General features: G+C 39.9%; 1 protein-coding gene across 1 annotated transcript; it reads left to right on the top strand.

The window, feature by feature from the left end:
- Nucleotides 1–17,602, top strand: LOC590270 (multidrug resistance-associated protein 5). The gene is given in 11 exon segments (XM_789879.5): nucleotides 1–78; nucleotides 4,497–4,953; nucleotides 6,866–7,141; nucleotides 7,708–7,839; nucleotides 11,503–11,650; nucleotides 12,397–12,545; nucleotides 13,356–13,601; nucleotides 13,893–13,991; nucleotides 14,351–14,869; nucleotides 15,288–16,469; nucleotides 16,471–17,602. Coding segments are annotated over 10 exon segments (4,098 nt in total). The 5' UTR covers nucleotides 1–78; nucleotides 4,497–4,533; the 3' UTR covers nucleotides 17,398–17,602.
- The last annotated feature ends 640 nt before the right edge of the window (nucleotides 17,603–18,242 follow it).

The following is an 18,242-nucleotide window of genomic DNA, read 5'->3' as shown; positions in this document are numbered from 1 at the left end:
AAGTATCGGTGTACAACGTACGCCACAGCTTGGGAACATAGACGAGTTGGCGCAATCGAAAGTGACACAAATTCTTGGGTAAGTTTAAATTAGATCTTGTGTATTTTCGTTTCTTTTTCCGTCTGCTGTGTTCCAAATCACAGAATCATACGATTATTATGAAATACTAGAAGCAAACATAATATGCAGAACTTCCCTTCGCCTAAATCCTGCATATATGCATTAGCCAAGATATTTGATTTATTGAAGTGTGCCAAACTGTGGGTGTATCGGCGAATACTGAGGGTTCCATGGGCAGATAGAAGAAAAAACCGACAGTTAATAATAATAATAATAATAATATGGATATTTATATAGCGCCGGTATCCGTCAGGTTTTGACGCTCATGACACTTTACATAATGATATTACCCTGGTTGTAGCCGAGCTGCCAAAGTAACTAGAGCTCAAGCATATCATGTACCCATTTACACCTGGGTGGAGAGTGGCAAAATAATGTAGATTAACGTCTTGCCAAATGACTTTAGTGCCGCGGCGGGACATGAACCCCGTACTTTGTGATCTGCAGTCGGGTGACTTATCCACTAGTCCACAACAACAACACTGACATGTAGTGGCATGTGCAGATCCAGGCGGGGGCACAGCCCGCCTGTGCCCCCCCCCCCCCTTTGGCCGCTAACAAAAAATAGAGAAAGAAAGAAAGAAAACAGGGGACAAATAAACTGCTAAAAATTTCCCTAGGTATGCGTTAGAGCAGGACTTCTCAAAGTCCGGACCTCCGGGGACATTGCCTTTTTTTAAAGGAAATTACAGAGTTTTGATAGTGTCAAGGAATTTTAAAGGAAATTCAATATATCCAGGTGACGACCGAATCAGGTGCGGTCCCCTTTTTATGGCGGCCTAAAAAAGAGTAAAGAAAGAGAAACACAAAGGTAAAATAGAACAAGAGAGGAAGAGGAAAGAGAGAGAGAAGGGGAAAATAAGAAATGTTATACTAATAATATAAAAATCGCTACTCTGAGTAACAAGTTGGCAACGTATTAGATATATAGGATGGAAATCAAATCCCATTGAACTGATGCGTACTGCCTGCATCAACGTATACATCACTGGCTGAGCGGGGGTGGGGGGGGGGGGGGGGGGGGAGGGAATCAGCTGCGGCCCTGCTTTTTTGGTGGCCTTAAACAATGGAAATGGAAAAAAGAGAGAACGGTGGAAGGATAAATGAGAAAAGAAAGAGACTATAATGTAACAGAGAGGAAGGAGATAGAGGGTAGAGGAAAAGGAGAGAGACAGAGAGAGAGAGAGAGAGAAAGAAAGACAAAAAGGAAGAACATGAAACTTCAATTTACACTTACAGATTACATTTCCGATAATTTGGCTCGACATAATTATGCCAAAAAAGTCTTCGGACGAAAGTACAAAAATACGAACAATAAGTTCTATAATTGTCTTTAAGTGAGAAAAAGAGGTTATTCTAAATTGAAATGAAAGCGGCCATGCGGCTTATAACGAGGAAATTACAATTTCTATCGCTCTTGACGAATATTTTGATATTTCTAAATTTAGAAGAAATCAACTTCCTTGGGCTCCGCCCCCTAGACTCCCGGCAAAAGCTCTGCCCCTGCACCCCATCCGTAAAGATGGAAGTGGTTCCCACGTATAACATTGGAGAGAGTGTGAGTTTTATGTTGTTTAAGCTTTTAACAACCACTCCCGTGAAAAATTATTCACACAATTTACTGCTGGCTTCTGCCTCGAGATTACTGGAGCGAAGACAAGTAACAATGTATAGCAAGCGAAGGATTTATCCTTTCTATCCAAATGGATTCTTCTACCATTCTTGATCAGAGGTGCGTTTCAAACTCGATGATGTGGGCATCATCCCATTGAATGTTATGTCCAGTTTATTAGGGCCGTCTACTGAGGGTTTTTTGTGCTCGTTAAAAAGAGCACACAATAGGGGCAGTGCAGATTAAATTTCAAGTGATAGATTAGAGTTTTTATCACTCACGACGGCTATCTAGAAAGAACTACGAACTTCTGAACTACGTATTAAATAAGATGCAATGCATATCCTGAGAACTTTGTTGGGCTCTTTAAAAAGAGCACACAATAAGGGCAGTGAAGTTTATATTTTAGGGATTTTTATCGCTCATGACGGCTATCTAGAAAGTAATCTTAATTGCCAAAACTCGAGAGCTTCCGGGGGTTCCGACTCCTGAATCCCTGGCGGGGGCACTGTCCCTGCAACCCACCAGGGCCCCTAAGGCGGACCCCTGGACCCCATTAGTAAAGATAGAATTGGTAACCAAGCTAGACAACCCGCAGTTGTATAAAATTGTCCTTAGGAGAGAGTGTGAGTTTCCATAAGCCCCATAAGCTCAAGACGGTCATCTTGAGGCCCGGCCCCCCCACTCAGTGTTATTTAGGGTACGCATATGCTCGTACCCTCTTTTTGAAAGCACCCCCTATCTGAGGACTGCCAACATTTCCGAACCCCCCTTTCGCGGGCTTTTCGCGGGCTTTTTTTTGCATTGGAGACCCCCCTAAATCAGAAAAAATGCTCAATGTACCCCCCTAAATTCGGAATAATTTCTCAGGAGTCCAAAGAGATGAGAGAAAAAAAGAAAAACACCCCTTTTTAAAGAAATCTCCGGGTGAAAAGTCAAATACACCCCTTTTCTTACAATTCTCGGGCCGGACTTTGTCGCACGAAAAGTACCCCTTTACCGGACATTTTGGCAACACGCATGCGGTCATTCCGACCTCTGAGTGGGGGGGGGGGGGGGCCGGGTCTTGAGGTTCTGAATTGCTAACACTCGAGAGCGTCCTGGTGCTCCACTCCGGAACCTCCGACATGGACTCTGCCAGTCCCCAAGCTCTGCCATGTTGTATGGATCCATTTGAAAGCAAAATAAGCCCCACTAAAGTATGCATACATATATATGTAAACGTCTTTGTGCTCTGCCACTGGACCCCACCAAGAATGGCTAGCGTTTACGTGCCATTGCAGTGTACGTGCTTCGCGCACTGGCTTCGCCCCCTCCCTCTCCCAGCCCTTTGATAAATCCTTCATCCGCCGCTGAGAAAATGTATATATACCTAGTTTGATCCCTTTCCTTTTACTTCCTCAGTATTACTTGTTATTCGCAAATCTAAAGTTTACTGAAAGTTCATAATCTGATACTGTGCGACAAGTCGTATGAGTTATGACGTTGGTCTCCCCATAGCAAATAATTCATCCAAATAAAAAAAATCCACGTAAGAGGCATTTTGAAAGTTTTTTTTAGAAAATTCCAGGACAGTGGGTGTTCTTTTTCAAGAAAATCTATTTAAACGAGTGGAAGCACTAGCGGTTCTGTTTTTTAAACTGTAACAATTCTCCTTGGATCAGATATAGACTTAAAACAAGCCTCATTATTTTCAGTACCAGTATCATTGCTGTAAAACTTGGGAGAAGAATCAATACAATACATCGGCTTGATCTGGCATTACATTCCCTCTAGACAGTTACGTTCTCAAACTCTGGCGTACTTGTTATTCCTAGGGTTAAAACAAAGTGGGGAGCGAACCTTCGCTTATGCCGGGCCTTCATTGTGGAAAACTCTCCCTCAAACAAAAGTCGCAGTTCTGGTCAAGTGTTTAAAAATAATCTTAAGAAATATCTGTTTAAGTTAGCCTGTAATTGATTACCATTTCCTTCGATGTCCGTACCTTTTCTATTGCACTTATGTAAGTATTTATCATGTATTTCATCTTTCGCACAAGCTGCGCCTTGAGCATTTTATTGTCAAGTGGATTTGGCGCCATACAAATCTGATGTATTATTATTATTATGCCTGCGCGGGTGTCTGATCGTGAAAAACATACTCGTGCTGGTCTGTTCTCTTTCAACATTAAGATGTTAAATTCAGAGACAAAGCGCACCTTTCTACGTATGACAAGTGCCCCTTTTCCTTTGTAAGAACTGCTCCCTCTTCTATTAAGTGCCCATTATCCTTTTGATAAGTGCACCCCTATTTTTCATAATACTCCATTTACTTTTCTACGAATGTCCCTTTTTACCTTTGATTAAAGCCCCTATTAAAATCTGATAAGTGCTCCTTTTCCTTCGACAACTGTCCCTTTCCCTTTGTGATAAGTGTCCTTTTTCCATTTTCATAAGTGCCTGTTTTCATCTCTGGTGAGTGCCCCTTTTCAGGAACGAGAAGTACCCCTCACCACCTCTGAGTGCCCCATTCATCTTTGACAATTGTCCTTATTCAAATCTGACACTTACACGTTTTACTTTCAGAAGTGCCCCTTTTTTCTTTGTAATAATTGCCCCCTCCCCTTCTGATAAGTGCTCTTTTTCTTCTTTGATGAGTGCCCCTATTCACTTTTAATTAATGACCCTTTTATATGATATGTGCCTCTTTCCCTTGCTAAAAAGTGCCCCATATTCAATGCTAACATTCGGTTTTTTTCCCTCCATTTTCCCATGAATACTGAAAGGGCTCTGAGCTACATCGACGGTAAGACACCCAGAAAGATGAAACACGTGAGAATCGGAGAGCAGGAGGATGACCCAGGGGAAACTGAACAACTTCCGGTCAAACGGGAACTTGAAGGAGGTGATACTAAAGTAGAGATGAGTAGCAACACCGGAACTAAGCATTGGGCGACCGGTAACTTCATCAGCGTCGTAACATGGCAGTGGTTAACACCGCTGTTCCGCACCGCCAAGAAACGCGGACTTAACGACAACGATCTCTATCCCATCTTGCCCGTGGACTCAGCGGAGAAAAACGCCAAGATCTTTGCTCAGTTATGGGAGGAAGAGATAAAACATCACGGTGGTGACGCGGTCAAAGCGTCACTGGGACGCGTCATTCTGCGGTTCGTATCGTGGCGTATTCTCGGCAGTATGCTTATGGTTATGTTATCCCAATTGGTCATATTTCTTCTTTCGGTGAGTAGCCTCCTGTTATATAAACAAAGACATCATGATATTTCAAACTACGTCTGATAATACCGGGGGAGGGGGGGGGGGGGGGGATACTCAGATTTGGTTTAATTGGACGAGGGTGTGCGGCTGAAGCGGGTTAACCCATACCCATTTTTAAGGGTCAGTTTGGCAGAAAATACTACTCATTATCAGGGTTTCGAATCTAGAATTTTCACTTTGGTGTGATTATGGGTGAGATATTGTTCTGAACTGAGAAAAAAGTAACCCATATTTAAGGCAAATATGTGAAAAGTGGGGGCACTTTAAGGGATTTTGCAGGGCAAAATCATACTCCATGTGTAGGAATATTTTTGCAAAAAAATAACCCAATAGAGCGGCACATCCCCGTATATCTTGTGAGGCCAGTACCATTTTTACTCTGTTGTTAACTTAGCCATGCCCATGGTCCTGCACGTTTTTCTCAATAATCATTACCAATTAGTACTTTGTTCTCACATAATTCAAAAGTTAAAAGGCATACAGAATAAAATCTACATGTAAAATCGGTTAGTGTATCAACATTTTACTTTTCTTGGTGCGTTTTTTTAATGATTTTACGAAACGGAGAAAGAGACATTTATGATAGCTTATTACTATTGTCTGTTACATTTCAAAGCCATAATCAAATTAATCAATTGCCGGTAGAAGTAGGTAGTTGTTGACTTGTTGTATTAAATCTACGATGGATATGCGATGTCAAGGGATTAAATAGTCGGCCAATTTTAAAGAAAAATCCAACTTTTATAGAAAACTACTCTAAAAGAAAGCAGAAAACTCAAACAATTTGAACGGACATAAAATGAGAGAGTTATGCATTTTATAAAGCTGTAATAGTTATTGGCACTTCGAATTGGCTGATTGGTTGAGTGTAAAAGATAACATATTATGATGATGATATGACAAAGCAATTACGGAAGAAACATCCTGCACAGCTGGACCATTTCAGCACAGCTGTTCTTCCGTTGGGTCCGACAAAATAAAATCGGTAATGTCATTGTGACGTATAGTGCCAGACAATTTTTGTTGTTCAAACACAACAAAAATGTCTAAAATGTCAATTATTCAAGATGTATGACTCAGGAGGGCCTTTTCTCTCTACCGAGGACCTATAATAATATGCTATTCATAATATGTTTTGGGTAGTGCCCCAAAGGAGAACGCACTTAGTACGGGAAAAAATTACAATGCTTATGTACACGACTAACGGGAAAGTTGTTCGTGACTATACGTCAGGATTGCGCCCATGCAAATTTTGATAATATCACTGCCCTACGCGCTGCGTTGTGCGCGCACATCAATTTGCATGGGCGCAATCTTAATTTACGCATAAATACCAGAGGTCAGAGGTTATTGGCCCCGTTACGGGGCCAATGACCCGAGGTCAACTGTCTGCGCATGCGCACTGATACAACTGTAAACTGGTGTATTGCCGATTTGAGATTGGCATATATTTAGTGATGTCATAGTTCAAACATTTAAAACTTCCTTATACACCAGTTTACGGTTGTATCAGTGCGCATGCGCAGACAGTTGACCTCGGGTCATTGGCTTTGAAACAAAGCCAATGACCCGAGGTCAGTGGTATTTATGTGTAAATTAAGATTACGCCCATGCAAAGGATGATGTGCGCGCACAATGCAGCGCGTAGGCAGTGATATCATCATAATTTGCATGGGCACAATCTTAATTTACGCATAAATACATGACCTCTAGGTCATTGGCTTTGTTTAAAATGGTATTATTGGTCCGATTTATCTCAACTTTCGAGATTCCGTTTCGTTTCTATTTCTGCTTTCAAACAAAATGAACGAAATCACGAAAGCTGGATTGCCCTTTAACGATTTTCTTTCTCACTTTTGAACAAACATATTTTCAGTCCGTTTCCATCCGTGGTCTTATTCAATTTTCCGAGGATGCGACTGCGCCCGTTTACCGCGGTATTCTGTATGCGGTCAGCGCTATGCTCTTCACAATGCTCTACAACATTATCCTCAATGCAAACTACCTCATCGGGGCTAGCACCGCGGTGCGGCTACGAGGCGGCGTGGTGGCGTTATTACTACAGAAGGTTCTGCGGCTGCGTGGTCTTCACAATACATCGATGGGCGAGATTGTAAATCTATGTGTCAACGATGCGAATAGACTCCATGATGTAAGTCACAACAACACAAAAATGTTCTTAATTATGCATTTGATATATGGATTTATAAAAATAAAGACAATCACAAAGACATTCGGGAATTTCAATGTGTATCCCATTGACCAAAAAAAATCATTGGATTACGAAATACATCATTGTATACTGTTCGCTCATATCAAAGGGTGATGCATGGGCAATCCTTTTGAAATTGTCTTAGAATGATATTTTGCGAAAGACTATGTGACCCCGTTTATACGAAACACCTTTATTTGAACAAACATAGGAATTCCTACTTGTTCTGCATAATTATTGCAGACTGAATTATCAAGAAAAACAATAATTTTAGTTCTCAACATTAATTAGCCAATCGGGTTCAACAGCAGACAAATCTCGCGAAAGTGTTTATTGCGACTATACCCATCAACTCAATTCCAAGAATTCCGATGTTTCATGAAGAGTCTAATTCATTGAATTCATTTTATATTCAAAATACCTCGTCTATGTTATATTGCTTTCGATAATGTTTGCTAGCTCTAATCCTACTTTCCTCTATCTCTCATACTCTAATTGCTATTAAGGGAGTGGTGTATACACCTTATGTCGTTGGAGCGCCCGTGTCATTCATTTGCGCATGCGTATTCACGACTTACATAATGGGCAAATCAGCTTTGATCGGGATGTTGGTCTACGCGCTAACATACATCGTACAGGTAAGTACAAATGATAATAATCATAGTTGCTATTTATAGCGCCTTTTCCACTGAATATAAAGTGCTTCATAAGATGCCATCAATTATAGTCGGCGTTAGAGTTAAATATACACAAGTTACCAACCAGCTACATGTAATGTAAATACGTCGTGATTAATGTAATGGATGTAATTGACTCTTATCCTGCCAAATAAAAAATATTTGCAACTTTGGCGTTAAAACCCTATAAGTTGTTTTTATATCCCCCAAAACGTTATATTTTCATAGTTCCGTTAATATACATAATTCTTATGCCCTATACAAAAACATTGACGGTAGATATTATTTGTTCATATATATCAAGAATTAGCAATTGTTTACTGTTTACTAAGTCAATAATGTTGGTGAAGGTGATGGTGGCCGTGGCCATGTGGAACCCATATAGGACCCCACAGACAATGTCCATATTTGATAGTCCGTATTTTGCCCCAAAATGCCCACAAGGTTTACACAGATGGGGGCCTACGTTTAACATACCAATCTTACAATTTTCGCACAATCTTATGGGATATGTATGGATATCCCTTATGAGACCCATATTGTAACTCATATGCGGCCCACAGGCGCCCCATATTAGTCAGTTCTGGACCCTTTTATTGATTTTTTTTTTATTCGCCGACTATAAGCGTTAAGCCGAGTGATGGCGCGATACTTAATGACGGCGCGATCCCCGACAACCGCGCTAGTAAAGGGTCCAGTCCAATAAAAAATTATAATTCATAAGGTACAGGATATGTATAAGAAATGAGGTACATGGTATAATGTATAATGTATATGATTCAAGGTACGTGGTATAAGATGTAAGGTATAGAGTATAATGTATAATGTATGGAATGTAAGGTATATGGTTTAAGGTATAATGTGTAGGGTATACGGTACAGGGTATAATGTGTAAGATATAGGGTGTAAGGTACATTATATAGGGTGTAATGTACAAGGTATAAAAATGGGGTATACGGTATGGGGTATGATGTATGTGGTAAAGGGTATGGGGTATGGGGTTTAAGCTAAATGGTATGAGTATATAAGGTGAAGAGTATAGGGTATAGAAAGGGGGTGTAAGATAGAAAAAATACGCAAAAAGAGACCAAGAGTATTTATGTGTGTTCATATTACTTTAAAATACAAAATTTCCCAACTCTTATGGGGCAAGGAGTAAATCCCTTTCTGGCCTATATCTTACCCTCAATTTTTAAACATCTAGAATACCACTTTTTAAACCGGAATGCCGCGAGAATATAAGAAACCGAAAGATTCTCACATATATATTATTTTTTGTTAATTTGATAAGGAAATAACATGTCAGAGATAGTAAGGTGTCTATTTTACTCATTCGCTTTGCTCGCTCCCAAACTTAAGAAACGAGATAGTTTCAGGCGGGGAGTTCCATGAATATCTCCATAACAATAATATGACGATATTCTCTGCCCAAATATAATCATATTTATTGTATTTTTCTAATATCAAATTGAAATTCATACCAGGATAAATTGTCTCTTTATACCCTCTCTCACTTCACTTCTCGCAAAATTGATATATCAAGATGATTTCTGGTAACGACATGACCGAATATACTTTTACATTTTATCTAGTTTATATTGATGACTGAATAACATTTTTGCTCGCTCGCAATATTTCAGATCAGGAGAGCATATTTTCGGACAAGAGGCCCTCGGCCCTCACTCAACAATGTGCCCTAACGTCTATGTGTAGGAGGGATGGAAAACTAATTATGTTAAATAGATTAATTTTAGATTGGGGCGACGGGAAATGGTTTAACTCCAAAAAGGGTGCCGTGACTAAAAAAGGAATATACAGTGCGTCCCAGAAAAAAACGAAACCGAGAATTATCAATGTTTTATCATAACTTAGTCACATTTATAATTACTAAATAAAACATATTTGGAAAGCTTAGATCCTCCTCTTTTCGCAATATGTGATTAAAATGAATTTGAAGAGAGGAAACCAAAAAGTCATTTGGCGGACGGTATCTCAATTTCGAAAAGAAAATCACATTTCTAAAAAATTGAGGTTCTGCCCATTCAATCGTTAATTCTCGGCTTCGTTTTTTCTGGGACGCACTGTAAATTAAAAAAAATTAGATGGAATTTTGACTGCGCGCAGTCGAAAATGATGCCTCCGCCATAGAGCAATTTAAACAAGTTTGGAGTTTAAATCTCCAGTGGTTCTTGAGATATCATGATAACAATCTCAATGTATGGAATTTCATAAGTTGACCTCTGTGACCCTTGACCTTTGACCTACGTGCTCCAAAATCTAATCAGATTGTCTTTCTATGGTGATACACACTATCATTAAGTTTGAAGTTTAAATCTCCAGTGGTTCTTGAGATATTATGATATGGTGATACATACTATCATTAAGTTTGAAGTGAAAATTCTCCAGTGGTTCTTGAGATATCGCGATAACGATCTCAATGTATGGAATTTCATAAGTTGACCTCTGTGACCCTTGACCTTTGACCTACGTGCTCCAAAATCTAATCAGATTGTCTTCCTATGGTGATACACACTATCATTAAGTTTGAAGTTTAAATCTCCAGTGGTTCTTGAGATATTATGATAACAATCTCAATGTATGGAATTTCATAAGTTGACCTCTGTGACCCTTGACCTTTGACCTACGTGCTCCAAAATCTAATCAGATCGTCTTCCTATGGTGATACATACTATCCTTAAGTTTGAAGTTTTTACATCTCCAGTGGTTCTTGAGATATCATGATAACAATCTCAATGTATGGAATTTCATAAGTTGACCTCTATGACCCTTGACCTTTGACCTACGTGCTCCAAAATGTATTCAGATTGTTTTCCTATAGTGATACACACTATCACTAAGTTTGAAGTTTAAATCTCAAATGGTTCTTGAGATATCGCGCTAACAAACTCAATACAAGGAATTTCATAAGTTGACCTCTGTGACCTGTGACCTTTGACCTACGTACTCCAAAATCTAATCAGATCGTCTTCCTATGGTGATAAATACTATTCCCGAGTCTTAAGTTTAAATCTTAAATGGTTCTTGAGATATTGTGATAACGGTCAAACGGGACGAACGTACGGACGGACGTACGGACGGACAACCCGAAAACATGATGCCTTCGGCACCACCTTCGGTGGCGGAGGCATAAAAACGCTGATCTTGTAGACTAAAGACTCCCCCCCCCCCCTTAGGATTGAGCCGACGCTGCTCCTCTGATGGTGGTGGTGGTAATGATGATGCTGGTGATGGGGGTATAATGGTGATGGTGGCTCGATGGTGGACCCAAACAAAACATTTTGTTTGGGTCGGTGCGGCATAGCCTTATTCAAAATGATGACAATAACGTGGCGTAATTTTGTTGAGATGGGATTGCGTCAGTGATTAGCACGGCCTTGACGCGTCATAAGAGAGTCGTATCGTACACAAGTAGGTAAATGCAATAATGGTAAACAGTACAAAATAAAGTGTTTTTTTAATTAATGCAGTTTGGGCTTATTCCCTATCTAGGTTTGATTAGCGCAAGTGATGACGTGATGAAAATAAAGCCTTCTTTGCAACAGACCTATCAGGTTCATCGCCTTGCCTAGCTAAGCAGCATTTTTGTCTTGTTCTTTATAATAGTTCGCATTAACAGGAGGCAAGGTGATCTACCGTGCACGCATGATGAAAGAGACGGATAAACGAGTTCACATCATCAGTGAGATGCTGACTAACATCAAGTTCATCAAGATGTATGCATGGGAAGATTGCTTTGAGAAGAAGGTCAATGGTAGGTCAAACATGGACCAGGACTATTCTAGATTGTGTGTCGTAGCAGAGCTTTTACGGTCGGTCTACACATGGACACTATATAAGAGGGAGAGTCTGTGGTCTAAGAATCGACCTCAATTTCAAAAACTCTGCATGCAAAGGGGCCGGGGCATGGAGGAGGAGGACTAGACAATATCGATTAAAATAGGAAATGTCATATGTTACAATGAAATATGGATAATCTAATATGCAGAGACATTCTTTTAGTTTGTCTGTTTGATTAAAGTTTCTTTTTTCAAGGGATGGAATTTTCACCCTTTCCTTTGGCATTTCCCGAAATATTTGAATTGGTGAAAATGTTATTTTGGCTTCTCCTGAGTAATTGTAATTAGATACAAAGTCAGAGGCTGAGATATAAATATCGACATTACATATCTATGCACGTCCTCAAATCCTAGTCTCGTTTATTGAACTTTCAAATTTACCAATCATATTCGAGAATAAAATATAATAATATAATATAATATAATACAACAACCTGTCTAATGCTAGATGGTGCACCCCGATTGGGTATTTTCCATTATCCAATCAGCTAGGATCCAGAACCCTGAAAAACAAAATGCTGACTATTATGGGATGCTAAAGGAAAACATTTATAATACTAGAAGTAATTGCAAAAATGTAAAACTATGACCTTTCAATGGATTTCCAATGGACAGAAGGAAATAAGGAAATTAAGGCCTCATTTTGTTTTTAACTCTGCAGAACTCCGCCGAAGTGAACTACGACATCTCGTTGGTTTGCGCATCCTTAGTGGTATCGAAAAGAGCCTCATCATATCTGTACCAATAGTAGCTGTAGTAACCACAATCATGTTCAAACTCTATCTCAAAGAGAGTCTTTCCCCAGACCAGGTACGTTCAAATCACACCTCAGAATCCCAGACTCTTTTTCTCTCTCTCTGCAACATTATTTTTAATGAAAAAATGGGAATGCGAATAATGTACCATGTACGATGGTTATGTTGGTAGAGGACTAGGGCTTAACAAATTTCATCAGCAGAAACGGTATTAGGAGAAAGAAGCTGCACATTATTAAACTATTGATTTTTATTGTACTGAAGTGATGGAGAAGTATTCGACTGACATAGTAACTGCAGGTAACGTTATGTTGTGCCCATAATATATCCAAGGGGTTGCTCAAGACGACTAAAAGTATAATTATCACACTGGCTTTTAAAGCCAAGCCCTCCAAAAGTGCTGAAAACAATATCAATGAATAACGTCTTACTATGCAGGCAGGCGCGTACGCAGGGGGGGGGGGGGGGGTAAACCACCCCTTCAGTATTTTTAATGAGTGTATTTTGGAGCAACCCCCCCCCTCCTCCACCCCCTTGTGATTTAAAAAAAAAATATGCCCATGGCTGACCTAAAAAAAGTGTCCTCTTACCTCCCCCCCCCCCCCCCCTCCTTGAAAAAATCCTGCTACCTACGTACATCTAGATCAAGAGTTGTAAATGTAAAAATAATGTCTTTTTAAATGATATTCGTGCCACTGTTGCAACTCGAATTTTGAACTATTGATCAAAGTCCGGTGATGTATTCACAAGACAACGAAATCTCGACTTACCCATGGATGTATTCGGGTTAAAAATATAAAATGCAAGATTAATTTCTTTACGTTTAATTTTTTTTAAATACCATCCTCATCCTATCTATTTCTAGGTGTTGACCTATTTAGCCGTCATCTACAGTATACGTTCGATGCTCAATATGTCTCAGTATGGTTTCCAATACTTGAGTGATATCCTGGTGTCCATACCACGTATCAAGAACTTGCTGATTCAAGATGAGATGCTACCCATCACAGACAGTGTCAATGACCGGTCGAATGCGATCGAGATGAACTCGGTGTCGGCTGCTTGGGATGACTGCAGTAAAGACAAGAAGACTCAATGCGATACAGCTCGGGTAAGATAAACAAAGTAAACATATACCACAAACTGATCAATGAATCCGTTTATCGATTGATGTTCATTTTCCCATAGGAATTCCTGAAATCACATTCTTTGCGAAAACGAAACTTATTTCTTTCTTTGATCAACCCTGGATAACCAAATCAGCAAAGAGAAATGCTTCCATCTGCTTAGTGTCTATTACTCGCTTAGTATTCCTTATAAATAAGTCATGTCTGAATGTAACTTATCAACAATAAAATGGATCTATAATTTCCCTTTCTATGAACTACCTGACGGTTGCTAGGATACAGAAGATCATGACTTCCTAGACAGAGGAAATGTTCCATCATCAAACCTCTATGGAGCATGCGCATTGAATGATGTATCGGCGGCAGTCAAAAAGGTACGGTATAATTTTCTCCTTTATCTGCATATCTATTATTAATACAATCTTGGTTGTTTCCTGTTCAGTTATGAGAGTTTGCAATCAAATAGACAATGCAAAATCTCTAACAAAATCAAAATACTTTCAGAAATAAACGTAACTATAAATAGAAAGGGGTAATGCTTCGTCAATGGTTTGAAAGATGTAAAACAGAAACACAAATCTTTCGAATGCACGACAAACACGTATAGTTATAAGAATCCTTTCTACTTTAGTGATCAACGAAGGCCGAACTTTTTGAGGGGTGTCTAAATACGAGGTGACGGATTGTCGTGAATTAAGACAAAACTTGCTCTCTTTTTAAACAAATTTGGCAGGGATCTCTTGTTGGTATATGCGGTAGTTTAGGAAGTGGTAAAACCAGCTTACTACACACCATACTGCAACAGACACACATCCTTGAAGGGTCCATAGCTGTATCAGGGTCTTTGGCATACACCTCCCAACAACCTGATATCTTCAACGCAACATTACGTGAGAACATCACCATGTTCGGCGACCATTGTGAAGATGAAGTCGAGACTAAGGACGATGCTGAGAGAGTTCACAGAGAAGAGAGATACTGGGAAGCGGTCAGGGTATGTTGTCTGAGTGACGAAATCGCGGCGCTTCCGTGCGATGATCGTACGGAGATCGGCGAGCGTGGTGTCAACCTGAGTGGAGGACAGAAGCATCGTGTGAGTCTGGCTCGAGCTGTGTACGCTGATCGAGACATCTACTTACTGGATGATCCGTTGAGTGCTGTAGATACAAGGGTAGCAGAACACATCTACACAGAGTGCATCGCAGGTATCCTCAAGGAGAAGACCGTACTCTTGGTCACATCTAACCTACAGGTAAGTCTACTTGCTTTTCTATTACAGTTTGAATCAATCTGTAATGTTTTTTCAACTCTGTATATATCATAACACTTTGGAAGCGTATAGAAGCTGAATGATCAGATTAGTATAAGTTTTCTGGTAGAACATTTGGTATAATGATGTATCCATACTGACATTATAATATAGAGTAATCCTTATGTCATATAAGTACGTTGCACTATATTTACTATCAAACTATAGTCGGCATAATTAGTCTTGATGTTCATTTTCCAGAGGGTTCTATAGCTTACCCATTGATATTTTCCAAGTGCGCATATGGTAATAGTGAGAATTCAATTTTACTTACGCTTGTCGTCTTACTTAAGAAGAATCTGTTGTGACTATGAAAACATTTCATTGGAATTTTATATCTTAACATTTTCTGTTATCTTAGTACCTGAGCAAATGTGACGAGGTGATTGTTATCAGCAATGGACGGGTGATCGAACAGGGTACACACACGCAGCTCATGACAGATGAAGCCGAGTATGCTCGCCTTCTACGAACATTTGGCTCTGACCACGACAAAACAGCAGACGACTACATCAGCGTGCAGAACGACGACGAAAGCTGCACCGATAACGGTGACCTCTTGGCAAATTGCTCGACGAGAAATATGAATGAAGAGTGTCTAGAAGAAAAGATTAAGGGTCAGTTGGTAGACGCAGAGACTCACAAGCAGGGTGCAGTCAGCACAGGGACATATCTGGCCTATTTCAAATACGCAGGAGGTGTCCTTCCATGTTTATTTTCTTTATTCTTATATATTCTATCACCAGCGAGCGCTGCATTCAACAACGTCTGGCTAAGTCATTGGCTCAGCGCGGGCAGTGGCATCCCTCAAAATGGCACCCATCAGTCAGAAGATGAACAAGATATTCTGAAGAATCCTGAATTCCATTTTTACAGGGATATCTATCTGTATAGCTTTCTGAGTGTGTTTGTAGTATGTAGTCTTAGCATAGTTTATTACGTAATGATTACGCTGAGGGCGTCGTTCAACCTTCATCGATCCCTCTACAGGCAAGTCTTCAGTTGCCCGATGGAATTTTTTGATACCACTCCATCGGGAAGGGTCCTGAATCGTTTCTCTCGTGACATTGATGAAGCAGATAATGAAGTCCCGAACTCTCTCGAGACGGCCCTCTGGACATTTCTCAGTGTGTTTGCAGGTATTGTTATTGTCATCATGGTCTTTCCCTGGTTTATCGTCTTTGTTGCCATTATTGCTATTGTCCTTGTGTATTTGTCTCGAATGTTTCTACCAGCTATTCGTGATATCAAACGTATTGAAAATATCAAACGATCACCCCTCATCGGACACGTTAAAGCTACAGTCGAGGCTCAGACTACCATCCGGGCATTTGGCATGGGAGAACTCTTCGTTAAACGCTGTAACAAGCTTTTAGACGCCAGCGCTGTTCCAAAGATGCTGTTTTTACTGGGTCCGCGATGGTTGGCATTTAGACTGGACCTATGCGTAGCAGTAGCCCAACTGCTACTTGGTCTATCTGTCGTTTTTACACACAACACTACTGCTGCCGCTTTTGCCGGGTTGGCTCTTGCCTACTCTGTACAGTTTTTTAGGAACACTTCAATTTTCTGTTCGAATCTTCACCTTTACACAGGCCCGTTTCACGTCCATTGAACGCATCACCGAGTATATAAAAAGATTGATACCTGAGGGGGGCACCGGGAAAAAGCATATATCAAAAAGTGATATTGATAGTTGGCCCAAACATGGAAATATCACAGTTGATTCACTTCAACTCAAATATCGAGACAACCTTCCGATTGTATTGAAGGATATTTCCTTCCATGTTAATTCTAAAGAGAAAATTGGAATCATTGGAAGAACTGGATCAGGCAAATCGTCCATTGCAGTAGCGCTTTTCCGTCTCGTCGAAGCAACCTCTGGCAGAATCCATATCGATAACCTCGACATTGGTAGCATCCGTATCAGGGAACTTCGTTCACGTATCTCTGTGATTCCTCAGGATCCTGTTCTCTTTACAGGAACTCTTCGTTTCAACCTAGATCCATACGATCAGTACTCCGACGCTCAGATTTGGGATGCTTTGGATAAAACATACATGAAAAAAAGCATTGCTGGTATCCAACAACAACTTGAAGTCCGGGTGAGGGAAAATGGCTCTAACTTTTCCTCTGGAGAAAGACAACTTCTCTGTCTAGCAAGAGCTCTCCTGCGCAATTCTACGATACTGTTCCTTGACGAAGCGACTGCGGCTGTTGATGCTGAAACAGACAGTCTGGTCCAAAGTACAATCAGAACAGCTTTTTCAAACTGCACAGTTCTGACCATAGCCCATCGTCTTCACACAGTCCTAGACTCAGACCGTATTCTTGTCTTAGAAGATGGTACCGTCCTGGAGATGGATACTCCAGCAGCACTTCTTGCCAACCCAGACTCCAGACTGAACGCTCTCTTGAGCTCAGGACAAGACGTTTCCGTCAATAAAACCAACCATTGTGGACACAATTAGAATGTTTCCTATGAGCAGGATAAGAATGAGGTTGTGGGACTAGGCCATAATGTGTAGATTTCAGCTTTGAAACTTCTGTTTAGGATGGAAGACAGGGTAAAGCCCAATGGTAATAATATAACCGGCTTATTGATCCTAGACCTCATCTGTAATACAGCTCATATTGCTTGCTCATTTATTTAATGAATTAATTATTATTATTATTATTATTATTATTATTATTATTATTTTTTTTTTTTTTTTTTATTTTTTTTTGGGGGGGTATCCCATTGATATGTTACATAATGTGTGTCTCCTTTCAAGATTTGGTAAGGGGTAGCTAGGTTTCGAGTTAGATGTAAATAAGGGTTGCTTTTTTTAGGAGAGCGGGGGTGAGGGGGGGGGGGGTCCCATAAATATAAATGTTATGTGGATCCCCTTTGAAGATTTGGAAAGGGATAGGTTTCGGGATAGATTTACGTCAGGTTTTTTTTTTGTCATGTAAAAAGAATATACAATGAAAAGAAAATAACAAAAAATTCATTAACGTATACAAAATACACAAATTACATATGCAAGAAAAATCATATGACATTAAATTAAAAAGAACAACAAATAAGAACGGAATAATGTACATAGAAGTAAACAAACACAGAGAAACAGACTGCTGGATAGCCCATTCTCTGTTGCAACTTGCATAGTGCAGCTGGTCTTCAATGGGAACCAGAAAGAAAAAGAAGAAAAAGGAGTCGAAAAAGAAGAAGAAAATGGAAGAATAAAAAGCAAGACAAAACAAATACAAACAAGAAGAACAATGGCATTTAAAACAAATTATTAATGAAACTACTTGTGAAAGAGATCGTTGA

This window comes from Strongylocentrotus purpuratus, unplaced genomic scaffold (assembly GCF_000002235.5).
Source record: "Strongylocentrotus purpuratus isolate Spur 01 unplaced genomic scaffold, Spur_5.0 spur5_scaffold_4, whole genome shotgun sequence".
NCBI lineage: Eukaryota > Metazoa > Echinodermata > Echinoidea > Camarodonta > Strongylocentrotidae > Strongylocentrotus > Strongylocentrotus purpuratus.
The sequence above is the reverse complement of the archived record's forward strand: the minus strand, read 5'-3'. Positions and strand labels throughout refer to the sequence as shown.